This window comes from Odontesthes bonariensis, chromosome 17, assembly GCF_027942865.1.
Source record: "Odontesthes bonariensis isolate fOdoBon6 chromosome 17, fOdoBon6.hap1, whole genome shotgun sequence".
Taxonomy (NCBI): domain Eukaryota; kingdom Metazoa; phylum Chordata; class Actinopteri; order Atheriniformes; family Atherinopsidae; genus Odontesthes; species Odontesthes bonariensis.
In genome coordinates this window covers 25,081,365-25,093,990 of record NC_134522.1, presented here as the reverse complement: position 1 = coordinate 25,093,990, position 12,626 = coordinate 25,081,365, and the positions used below count along the sequence as shown (strand labels likewise).

General features: G+C 38.7%; 1 protein-coding gene across 1 annotated transcript; it reads right to left on the bottom strand.

Annotated features, from left to right (window-relative positions):
• Positions 1 to 3,975: 3,975 nt before the first annotated feature.
• On the bottom strand, positions 3,976 to 9,265 carry marc1 (mitochondrial amidoxime reducing component 1). The gene is made up of 7 exons (XM_075448802.1): positions 8,924 to 9,265; positions 8,007 to 8,177; positions 6,814 to 6,976; positions 6,580 to 6,723; positions 6,196 to 6,257; positions 5,946 to 6,017; positions 3,976 to 4,375 (listed from the first exon to the last, which is right to left on the bottom strand). Exons 1-7 carry the CDS (start codon positions 9,175 to 9,177, stop codon positions 4,249 to 4,251), a joined length of 993 nt encoding a protein of 330 aa, XP_075304917.1. The 5' UTR covers positions 9,178 to 9,265; the 3' UTR covers positions 3,976 to 4,248.
• Positions 9,266 to 12,626: the final 3,361 nt, after the last annotated feature.

Below are 12,626 nucleotides of genomic sequence, written 5' to 3'. Positions count from 1 at the left end.
TGCTTGTAATTACAGTTTCCTTTTACATTTTATTTCTGACTATAGTAAAGTCAATGGTCGCTGCTCCTTCTGTATTTAGAACGAATCAAATAGATTTGAAGTCTAAATAAGCAGAAAACGCACACGCACAAACTCCAAAAGTCCAGTGTTGTTACAGTGGTCTAATTTTACAACACATACAAGGGTTGAAAATAAACATTCAAAGTGTCTTTGCCTCTCGGGGGTTCTCTGTAATTAAAGTCCACAACACTGATCCCAGCTGAAACCACTGCGATTGTGGCTTGTATAATGATAGCTGTAAAGGAAAGGCCATGCTGCTCCATGTGCTGTGGTGCACATTGAGGTAACATAAATCTAAAAAATCCAGCATTTCCCCCTGCTGACAATCCTGATGTTATGTTATGGGTATTATATTACCTAGAAAGAGTCTGAAATGGCATTTTTGACTCTTATGTACTGATACTGCTGACTGAGAGAGAGGCTAGCCAAGGCTGCAGTAAGCTATGGCAACTTTTATAACACACAAGCTGGCAGAACATGACTACAAAGGATGACACCAACATACCATCTTCACTACGGCTGTGGAAAATCCCCTCATTGACTCTGTACTGGAACTCTGTTCTCTGTGATATTGAAAATATGTGTTTGCTTTGTTTGATGGTTTAACAGTAAATAGCTTTTACTATTCATTAGTTATTGAGTACATTTTTGTAGTTAGCAGTTATTTTAGTTAGAGTATAGCTTACCTTTGTTACATAATCCAATCAATGCAGAAGAAAAACATGTGTTGAAATAGTTTATTTTCTTTTTCTTGTTCTCAGAAAACTATTCCAAAATAACAGATTATTAAAACGTTGGACTGGAAATCTTTCTGGCTTTGCTCGTTTGTCTGAACAGACTAACTGCTTCTGTTGACAGGGGGTCATGTGAGTTTAAACATTAACAAGATTCATCCTAAAATTCTTTAATAGCATCACTTACAGTAGTGACTACATACAAAGCCGCTAAAATGATGCAACTGGAATAACTGCTCCACAGGGCATCATTTCCAAAGACACAAAAACTTATTGCGCCATACAATACCATGCTATGATACGAGCCGCCACAAGTACGATACCTTCTTATAACCTCACATATAGTACGACACAAGACTAAAACCTATTAGACATTATGAAACTTGCATTAAACTGAATCAAAATAAATATTTAAAAAATGTTGAAAATGCTCTGATTAAATAACAAACAACAACCTTCTTTGAAAATGATGGCATGTCTACATTTCTCTGTAAGTTTACATACATTTCTCTTTGTGCAGTGTGTGCACAGATACCTCAAAAACATACAGACCCTTGTGAAAACACATTGGAGCTTAAATATCACAATTATCAACAACCCGGTGATATTGCAGGCTACATGCCCACTTTCTGAACCTCTCATTTATTTTACGTATAAACATTTCCTGGAAAGTACCCATTTTGTGAGACCGATGAGGCCAGCCGGATGGTTGGAAGAAGCTTCAGCTCCCAGTAGCTCTCTCTGTCATTACCTGCAACTGCTTTTCAGTGGGGGTGAGTCTTTGAAATGTCAAACCATGACACTTTGTAGCTTCCAAAGCACTTTACTGACACGTAACGTGGCACATAAAGCGAACATTACCCCTTTTCCAAAGGGGATGCTTGGATATTTCAGTGACTGTTAAATGCTTTTATGACGACTTAAAGAAATGACCATAAAGCATATAAAGAAAAGAAACGTGTAAAAAACTTGTTTAGAGCCCACATACTCCATATTCATTTATGTTTGCACGTTTCAAGTAATCACTGCACCTGATTCATTATTCTGAGGATTTAACCACAACAATTAAGTACAGCTTGTTAAAAGTTTTTGTAAAACAAAATCATGAACAAAACTAGGTACTTCCACAAGCCACACTTACAGGGGGAGCGTTGTTTGCTTCTGTGCAGACTAAAATATCTCAATGATTGTTTTCAGTGGACATGCAGGGCAATCTACGCACAGATTCAAGTTTCAAGAATCAGATTTTAGTGCAGGTCAAATTTAACACCAATCCAGTGAATTAAGAGAAAATTGTTAAATCAAGTCAAGTCACGTCAAATTTATTTGTATAGCACATTTCGTGTACAAAACAGTTCAAAGTGCTTTACATACAATAAAAGCATTGCAGCAGGGAGTGTAAGAAGCATTAAAAAGACATAAAGGAATATAAAGAGAAACATATGAAATAATTCAAATGAATTTAAAAACAAGCAACAGTCTAGATAAGTTCAAAGATATCGTGCAGATTTCATGCATAGACACATGAGAAAAGAAATGTTTTTAACCTGGATTTAAAAATGTCTCCATTTGGTGAAAGTTTAATCGCCACTGGAGATGAATGCATGGATGAGTTTCTCCAGGTCTTTTTGGGAGAGGAAACCTTTAATTCTGTTGATGTGCATTGATGCTTCCCTATGGATGAACTGTGACTACTTCTTTGATCCTTTTTTAAATAAAAAAAAAAAAAGTGTCCTATGTCCCATCAGCCACCTCTCTGCCTAAAGAGCTGCTACAGCACAACTGTGGTCTTGTGCAACAACTAACGGTATTAAAAGACATTTGAAGCCATTTATTCTGTTCTATTACTTGTGTTCCTCTGAGAAAAAAGGCTCACTTTAAAATGAAACGGGATGCTCTCGCTTTAAAGTCCAAAACAAGTGAACTCTCTCCCAGCTTCATGAGAAATGTAACACCATCGCACAACCAACTCTCAGAGCAGTAATGATGACCCGTGTCTTTTTTGGGTTTGTTGTCACTCAAAACTTATCAATGATTTTGTGATTCAAGTGAAGAAAATGAGAAAGGAATAAAAGCCAAAACAGGCTTTACAGATTATGTTTCACAGTTGTGTGTTTGGTTTCCCTCTGGGAGGAAACTTCAAAGATAGCAAATTATGAAAGGTTGGGATCATTTACAGAGAAACGTTTACAGGCTGCTGGGTTAAACGGTCCCAGTGAGTTGACGGTCAAATGACTTGGAGATAGATATTTCTAAAACTGGAGACACGTACCGATTCAAAGTGAATGGGTACCTGGTACAATGGAAGCCATTTTACTGTCAACTAGTCCTTGGTACGTAGCACACTCTTCACTATCTGTTCTGACTTAATTAATTCATATAAAACAGAAAACATAACATCTGGCAAAAAGTGCACATCCTCCTCCTTTACTATTAACTCTCTTATACTTTTTATGGATGCATTAAGCTATACTGCTCCCTACTGGCCATGATGTGCAACTAAATGGGGCATAAAACTAAGGATTGAAGCCCAATGCATACACTGTGCACACACTTTTGACATTAAATTGGGGGTTAAGTGAACAAAATCGCCAGTACTAACAAGTTCCAAAGATTAATTTGTTTGATCTTTTTTTCTTCATCGCTGAACCATTTATCTAACATTGGTAAAAACTTTGTAAATGTTTCTAAAGAGCAAAGGAGGTTGGAAGGAGCCAGAGAGATGATACTGCAAAGGTAACCTGCGATGTATTTACAAAAATAATCAATTTGTTGATCATTTGCATCAAACGAACTGAAAGGACGAAAGAGCAACCCCGGCAAAACCGGTGCCAAATTCCCATTTTGCAGTCCTAAAGAAATGAAATCAGTATTTGCCGCCATAATTCAATGGCTTCTGTCCACACCTCCCCACCAAGTTTCATGAAATATGGACTTTGTGGTTTTTGTGTAATCATGCTGACCAACAGATGGACAATGAAACTTCAACCTTTGCAAGTGCACAGAGGAACATATGACAAAGATATCATTTGAAATGTTTTGCTACCTGCCGATAAAAAGACGTGGCAGTACTTCTCTGTCCTGTAATGTGCTGCTTTGCAAAGTCTCAGGGGAGTTCAGTTTCTCTCTTCAGTAGTGCTGCGTATTGTCAGAATTCAATAACCAGCAGGCACAAATTGCAAACGTTAGAAATGGGTTTAATCCAGGTTTCAGGAGAGATAGTGATGGACATGATTCCTGTTACATTCCTGTTACACTTGCTGATAAATGTTATTTCATTTGTGTCTGTTGACTCACAGCCTCACTGAACACAGTATTTTTTTGTGCTTTTTTACAATGTTAGTGCTTTATTCTTTGTGTAATTAATTTGTGTGGATTTACACATTGTGCTAACATGAAAGATCTCCCACGCCCTCTGCATCAAGTTTCCACATCTGACCCACGAGTCCCTCCATCAGCGGCTGATCTTGTAAACCACATCGCCGACCTGAAGGATCCCCGTCTTCTTCACAATCTGCAACTGCCCAAACAGCGGAGCCTTTTTGTAGACGTGTTTCTCGGACGGTTTGCACAGGCGATAGCTGTCAAAGAATTTTCAATCAGGAGATGTCATATAATGTGTTCAAATTAAAACACATGCAGCTTTGTTACAACTTATAGAATAGAAAAATACTTTATTCATCCCCCAATGGGGGAAATTCAAATTAGTGAAGTAGCTCAAAAAAATTATTAATATTTACAATGATTGTATATTAACAACAACAAAAGTAATACCAATTCTAATAAAAATACTACTACTAACTAATAATAATAAATGACTAAATAAATAAATAAATCAATAAATTTGATAAGAACTCAGCAGTCACTGTTATAAAGCCTTATGGCTGTGGGAACAAAGGACCTCCTGAACCTCTCAGTCCAGCAGCGCAGCGAAATGAGCCTCTCACTGCAGCCGCTCCTCTGTCCTGCTAGGATGCTGTGGACAGGATGTTTATTATTCTCCAAAACAGAACACAATTTCCTCCTCATCCGTTGCTCCACCACAGCACTGAGAGGGTCCAGCCTTCTGCCTACAACAGTTCTGTTGTTTGTCCAGGCACCTACAGTTTTTGTCTGTCGTGCAACTCCCCCAGCAGAAAAAAAGCACAGAATAGTGCACTCTTAAAAGCACTTATGATCTACTTATAGATATTAAAGGCCATTACTGGAAGAAATACTGGAAACTGTAACTAAGGCAAGAAGAAACTACAGCTAAGAAGCAAAAAGAAACAAAATATTCAGCAATGGGAAAAATAAAAACAAAAATGACTGTAAATATGACATTTTTTTCCAATTAATACTAAATGTCAAAACCTGTTTACAGGTTTCTGAGAGTATTGCAGTATGTAACAAAGTAGAATTTACAATATATACACTGTATATATACACTGGAGCGGCGTTTAGAAAATAGCAACTAGTTAATATTTCACAGATAAACTTGCGCTAATCTGGCACTGTATATCAAACTAAAGAACAAAATCAAACCAAAATTAACAAATGCATTTTTATGCATATCACGTTATGAAGTACCAAAAATGCTTGTAATTCCCTGGTCTTTTATTAAATATATCTATTTAAAAGGTAGCTGACCACTCCCACTTTAATAGAAATGGCTTGTTTTAATGCATAATTAGAAAATGATTCTTTAGGTTAAAACAAATATTAAGAACTGCATCGAATTGGATCGTTCTGTATAAAAATGTATCGCCCTGACTTATATCTTACCCAAAGCATGTAGAAATATATTGAATAGTAGAATAAATCCCTAATTTTAATATATATCTGATGGTTATAATCACTTTTTTTTTTAAACATTTTTTTGCAGCGGTGTGGATCTTTCTAGAACTAAGGCTTATTTCAATTTACAAGGAGTATTAACAATATCGTGTAGAAATGACAATCCTTTTGTGTGTCCATCAACATACAACATTAAATGGATGATTAAAAAAGACAAGGCAAGATGTTTCTGAACATACTGATCATTGTTCCTCACTTCTCTGTCGCCGTGTTTCAGTGCGCTCTGGTCTGTTTTTTTTTTAGTCTGCTTTGACCTGACAACACAAGTTACAACTAAATGTACAGAAGACACCTCCTGTATAGTTCAAATGTTACCTTTTCAGTGTTTCCAGAGGCTCTTTCCTGCTGATTACACCCGTCTCTGGGTCAACTGTAGTAGAAATACATCTGGCAACAGCAAAGGTTTACAGGTGAGTTTGCATCCACTCAGGTAACATTTTAACATTTCATTTCTGTTCCGGGAATCGAGCCCCGAATCCCAACATCTGCTTTAAACTCACTGTTGTTGGTAAATTAAGCGATTCTGCCTCTCATTAAAATCTGTGTGAAGCATCAACTGTGTTACCTTCCACATGACATTACATGCTGCAGTCGCACGTTGCCAATCTGGATCTCTTCCCATGAATCCTGGAAAAGCAAAGCAGTTGGCGATAAATTTAGTCCGCGCTGTTCACACTGAAAAGGGCGAGGTATTAGTCATGAGTATAGAAGCAAATGATGATGATTCAGTCAGGAGGGAAAATGAAACAAAACCTAATGGCCTATAGTTTACAGAAACATTGGATCTGTTATTTTTGAGATGTGGTTTATGTTTAATTTTACATTACAGAGTGTTGTATTTTCTTTGTTTATGTGACTTAAATTTCTAATCATGCAGCCAACTGGAGGAATGAGACTGAAAGATAAATTCAAGCGACATTTTCCATGTTGGGAAAGGCTGACAACACACCTCATCAAAGGGTTCGCAGTCACTGATCACAATGCTTGGGCGGAAACGCTCCACCGTGACGGCCTTCTCCAACTTGCTGCTGAGATCATTAACAGAGGCTTCAGACAGCAGCATCACCGGTGCAACATCTGGGTATGCCACCATCTGGAGAAATGTTTGAAACCCTGCATGAAGATGATCACATTTTCACTGGAGATGCTGTATGTCTAAACTTATAATACGCAGGCTTATTACCTCGTGTTGTGGGAAAAGTGGCTCGCTGTCAGCTGACCTCCTGCCCTTCATTTGGGCTTCAAAGTGCACCAAGCGAAAGGTTTTCTCTTCCCCGAGATAACTTCCAAGCCAGATAGACACTTTGTCGCCACAATCCCTGCCCTGAATGTCAACTCCAAACACTCTGTTTGACAAGAAGAAACTGTTTCAAGTCTTGAAGGAGAGACTGAAGAGAAGTATTAAAGTCCTGATAACAGAAGCGTGAACTCAGTTTAAATCCATCTGTAAGTCTGCAGTTACTGTTACAATTCTCTTCTGGCAAAAAATAAATCCCCAAAAAATGAGAAAAATAATGAAATTGTTCAGAATAATTTCTAAATTAAAAGAGTGGTTCCTGGGACCAAAGGCTGAGGCATGCCAAATGACACAAGAAGTGGGGTCCAGTCGAAAAGTAAAAAAAAAAAAACAACGAAAAAAAACTCAACCTTTTCCTTGACCTTGTGAAAAAAAATCTTGGAGTTAAGTGGAAGGTGGAAGGAAGAATCCTTAAGGACTTAGGGAAACACAACCACGCTGCAATGAGAGTTTAACCACACATAAAGGATGGTTCAGTGTATCCTATGCAAAAGGAGATCAATAAGGAAGTATTGGAGCACCTCCCCTTCACATTTTGAGAATTCAAACTGTTTTTATCTTGGCTGCTACTTAGATGCTTCCGGGTCATTTCACACAATTCGGAATGTTCATAAGCAAATTTGTCTATCTGACCGGACCCCTGGAGTGTAAATCGGTGCCAACAGGGAGGTAGATCCTCCAGAGAGCCTGGACCTCAACATCACTGAAGCAGTGTGGGATCATCCTGACGGAGAGGTGAACAAAAATCAGCCAACATCCAAAGAAGAGCTTTGGGATGTGAAGCCTGAAGAACTCCTCCTGAAAGCTAATTCAAGAAATTACAAGACAGCTTGTCTAAGAGGGTTCAGGCTGTGTTGGAGAATAAATGTGGTGTTTTTGCCTTATATATTGTGTTTCCATCCTTGTTTGCATGCGTTTCAATAAACTGATGCATCTATATCCCCTTCTTTTTCAGTAATAAAGAAATCTGGGGTGGGTCAAGACCAAAATTCTAACCAAGCAAGTGGTTACTGCAAGAAATTGTCTCCAGATATTCAGTAAGAAAGGACTGTGGAGTTACAGCAGTATCAACGTAAAACCTGCAGTTGAGGATGGGGTTGTCTGGCTGCTTGAGGGGGAACTTCAGCTCTTCCATGTTTGGTCCGTTCAGACAAACGTGACCTTCCTCGCAGGTTAAAGACACCAACACCAGACGGGGCTCCTGTCTGCCCGTCACCATGTGACCGTCGTCAGTCACCACCATCCAGTGTCTGCAAACACAACATACGCAAAGGTGGACAAACCTGGTTTCACTCCAGCGTCTGAACTCCTACAGACCCGAGTTACAGGAAAGAGAACAAAAACTACCAAGACAGCATCACTGACATCACATGGATACTGCATGGATTTACGCCACTTCTTATTTTCATTCGCTGTCCGAGAAATAATCTGGTTCGCAAAATGTATGATGTGACACTTAGACATTTACAGAATCTTTATTTTACTTTACAAGTTTGAGGTCGGAATTGGAAGTAACAGGAGCAGGTCTCTCTGAATAACCTGCAAGGTTGGACTCTGTTTCAAGTCTTCATAAAGCCCGTTCAAAGTGTTACGCAGCCACAGGATGTTATCTAAGCTACAGATGTTTATGACTTATTATTTAGGGGAACATTTAGTGATGAGTAACTCGCACCTGTTGGACCTTTGTCCATTATGAGCTTTAGCTGATTCTTACTCGGCGCAACCTCGCTCTTAAGACAAAATGCTGTAACTAACAGGGGTCTGTGTTTGTGAGGGGATAATCCAATCCAATATTTTTTTTTTGCAGTGTATTGTATGTGAACATGTTGCAGTATTTTAGAGCAGTAATCGCGTAGAAATGGAAGTAGAGGTTTTCAAAGCATGTTTGTGTGGGCAGACTGTTATGTTCATGTCAAAATGTGTCAGTAAATACATGGCAGCTGTTGGTCGCACTCTGAACCTCCGCTGACAGGAATGCGTCGTGCGCAACACTCACCGATCCTGCAGCTCGCCAAACTTCAGCCCCATTTTCTGGCATTCTGCGAGAGCCACAGATACCGCTTTCCCGGACTTGAGCGGGTGAATGAGGAGCTGCGACACTACGCCCACACGAACGGCTTTTTCTGGCTTCCGCGACGTGTATTTATAGCCAAGGACGACTCCCAGAAGTGCAGCTCCGGCTCCGCCGATCAGAAGAGCCGTTTTCTTGTTGTGTGCCAACGCGTTCACAGCCTGCTCCCTCAGGTCCATTTTGGAGTTCCACAGACTTTCTTTGGACGTTGAACTTTTGCGAAAGAGGCGGCGGCCTGTGTGTGTGACGTAAGCTGACACTCAGGCAACAGCAGCATAGAGCTTGAAAGTCCCGCCCCCTTTTTTGCTTTTTTTTCCTACTTCCGTCGTCCCCATGGGACCTCATGCCTGGATCTATTGACATGGGCAGGATGATGTCTTCTGTTCCCAGTCATTATATGCCTTTTTACAGTACACGCATGATGTTCTGGGGTTAAATATGGATGAGTTCATGCAAAAACATTGGCGATTTGTAAAAAAAAGTTAGGGTAAAAAGACTACATTGCGTCGCATATGCTACGTCACTGATCATATTTCCCACCATGGACGAAGCCAGACATATCACCACCAGCATAGCAGAAGCTCTCCACGTGCCCCGACTGGTAGTGGTTCTCTCCTCGGCTCACAAGTTTTCGTTCGCCCTCGAAAAACTGAGTGAAACTGGCCAACGACAGCGCCATGATTGCTCTTCTTCTTCCACTCCTCCGCGCGCCCAAACGTGATGACGTTTATTTTCCGTGCCAAACGCTACATGCTGTAGTTCGAGAAATGCTCAGAAAAATAACTTAACAATGAAGCACTTATGCCCGCTAAACTGTTACGCTACTGGTATGAAAAAATATTAAAAAATGTCCTACACAACATATGTGAAATGCAAGACTCAATTCCATCAAGCACAAAAAATAGTTTTATTCCGTCATGGCTCCGTCATTGACTTGAATGTCAAATTATTACACTTCCGTGGTCCCGAGGGGAGGAAGTTGAATGACGTCAAGGAGGCGGGACTTTCAAGCTCTATGCCCCAGAGAGTTTCAAGTTAAAGCTGCAGTCTGCTAGCCTGGAAAACCAGCGCCAACTGCTGGACGGCAAAATGTTTTGCCTGCGGTTGGGTCTGGCCTCGAACCACTTTTCATTTTGAAAATACTGCCCTGAATCTGGCAGATGGCAGCTAAACCAATCACAACGCAGAGATGTGTTTTGAATCAACGCGGGCGGGGCAGATGTTTTTTTTTTTATTTTATTTTTTTTTTTATAAACTTTATTGAAAAATTGGTCATTACAAATTCAAAAAACAGTTAAGTATTCACAGTATTACATCCATATATTGTTAAATTCAAAGAACATTACAATGCCAGGGGTCACAGTGTTCAAAATAATATATAAGCTTTGTTAAGTTAGTCCAGTAAAATATTATATAAAATGCATAGCTCAGTGGTCTTGATGGCTTTTTTGTTTGAAGAATATTGGATTGTTGTAAAGTATTGCTTGAGTTCCTTCTCAAAAATTAAAAATGATGGATTGTGATTAGAGAATTTGGATTTGTGTATGTGGTATTTTGCAAGTAGAGTAAGCAAGTTGATGAGGTAATAATGATCTTTGTTGATCGCAGGATAGGAGTGGAACCCAAACAGCACATTCACATATGAAAGAGACACATCAGACAAGACATTCAGGGAAATAAATGTACAAACATCTTGCCAGAAAGCACATGAAACAGGGCAGGACCAGAACAGATGATAAAGATCTTCTTCACATTGGTTGCAGAATGAACAGTCCACAGCAATGTCTTTTTTGTATCTACATAAAAATAATTTACAGGGATAAAATCTATGAATCATTTTAAAAGAAACTTCTTTAATCTTGTTTGTAATCAGAAATTTAAAAGGAAGGCACCAGATTCTTTTCCAGTTCAAGTCTGAAGTAAGGCTATTCCAGTGAGAAACTACATTGGGAACAGAGATTAAGTCTTTTTGAAATAAAGCACGTATATTACAGTTGTTATTACTCTTCTTCGTAGAAAAGCAAATCTGACCAACAGTAGTGACAGCAGGGTCTAATTCCAAAAAAGACAGTTCAGATGTAATGGAGCTTTTAAGTAGCATAATCACACCAGACGGAACAGCGTCAAAAACAATAGCATATTCCTTTGGCGAAATGGGGATACTGTATTTGTTGAGAAATTCAGAGTAAGACATTAAAAAGCCATTAGAGTTGAGAAGCTGCTTGACTAAATAAATACCATGGTCAAACCAGTTTTCCAAAAATAAAGATTTTCTTTTGTATAATATATCTCTATTGTTCCAGATATAATATCTGTGAGGTGAGAAATTGTGCTTATAAATTAAAGTCCAAGAAAGAAGCATTTGTTTATGGAAATTAGAAAGCTTTAGAGGAATCTTTTCAATGCTGTAGTTGCAAAGTAAAATAAATTTAAGGCCACCAAGTTTAGAAAATAGGAAGTTTGGGATAAAGTTCCATGTTGAGGATGGGTTTTTAAGAAATTGTTTTATCCAATTTATTTTGAAGGTATTATTTAGGGTTGAAAAATCAAGAAAATTCATTCCACCGTGTTCATACGAGTTCCTTAGAACTGACTTCCTAATATAATGAATCCTATTTCTCCATACAAATTTACATAGCATATTATCAACTGCTTCAGCGGTCTGTTTGTTCACATCAAGAGACAGGCCAGCATAAGTCAAACGGGAAATGCCTTCTGCTTTGGATAGCAGGATTCTTCCTCTAATCGACAGGTCTCTTTGGAGCCATGAATTCAGCTTTTTCTGTACCTTACTTATAATGGGGTTGAAATTCAGACAGCATCTAGTATTTTGATTTTTGTTAATTGTTACGCCAAGATAGGTTACAGAATCTTTCACAGGAATGTTAGAGATGGAGGATACATTACAATTTTTGAGAGCTAACAGTTCACATTTACTGATGTTTAAGCAGAGCCCAGAGGCATTAGAAAAAGACTTAATTATGTCAACAGCTACTGAAACTTGAGAAGCATCCTTTAAAAATAAAGTGGTGTCATCAGCCAGCTGACTAATTATGATTTCCTTTTCAGCTATAGTAATGCCTTTGAGGTGGCTGAGTTTAATAAAATCTGAAAGTAGTTGAGTGCAAATTAGGAACAAGTACGGTGAGACCGGGCAGCCTTGTCTAACACCACGCTCTAGGTTAAACCTAGGAGATGTGCCTGCATGTAGTTTAATTGAACAGTTAGCATTATTATACATGGTCTTGATGGCTGCACAGAAGTAAGGACCAAAACCGAATTTTTTTAGGGCTTGAAACATAAAATTATGTTCGATGGTATCAAAAGCTTTCCTAAAATCTAAGAACAAAATTAAGCTGTTATCATTGCAAAGATCAGCATAATCGATAAGGTCTAGTACAAGCCTGATGTTATTAGCTATATGTCTATGTCTCATGAAACCACTTTGTGTTTCATCAATAATGTGATCTAAAACAGATTTCATTCTAATAGCAAAAATTCGAGCTAAAATTTTGTAGTCATTGTTAAGAAGGCAGATCGGTCTCCAATTATCAATCAAGAGAGGATCTTTTTTCGGCTTTGGAATTAGGGTTAAGAGTCCTTGACACAAGGTGGGAGGAAGGGTTTG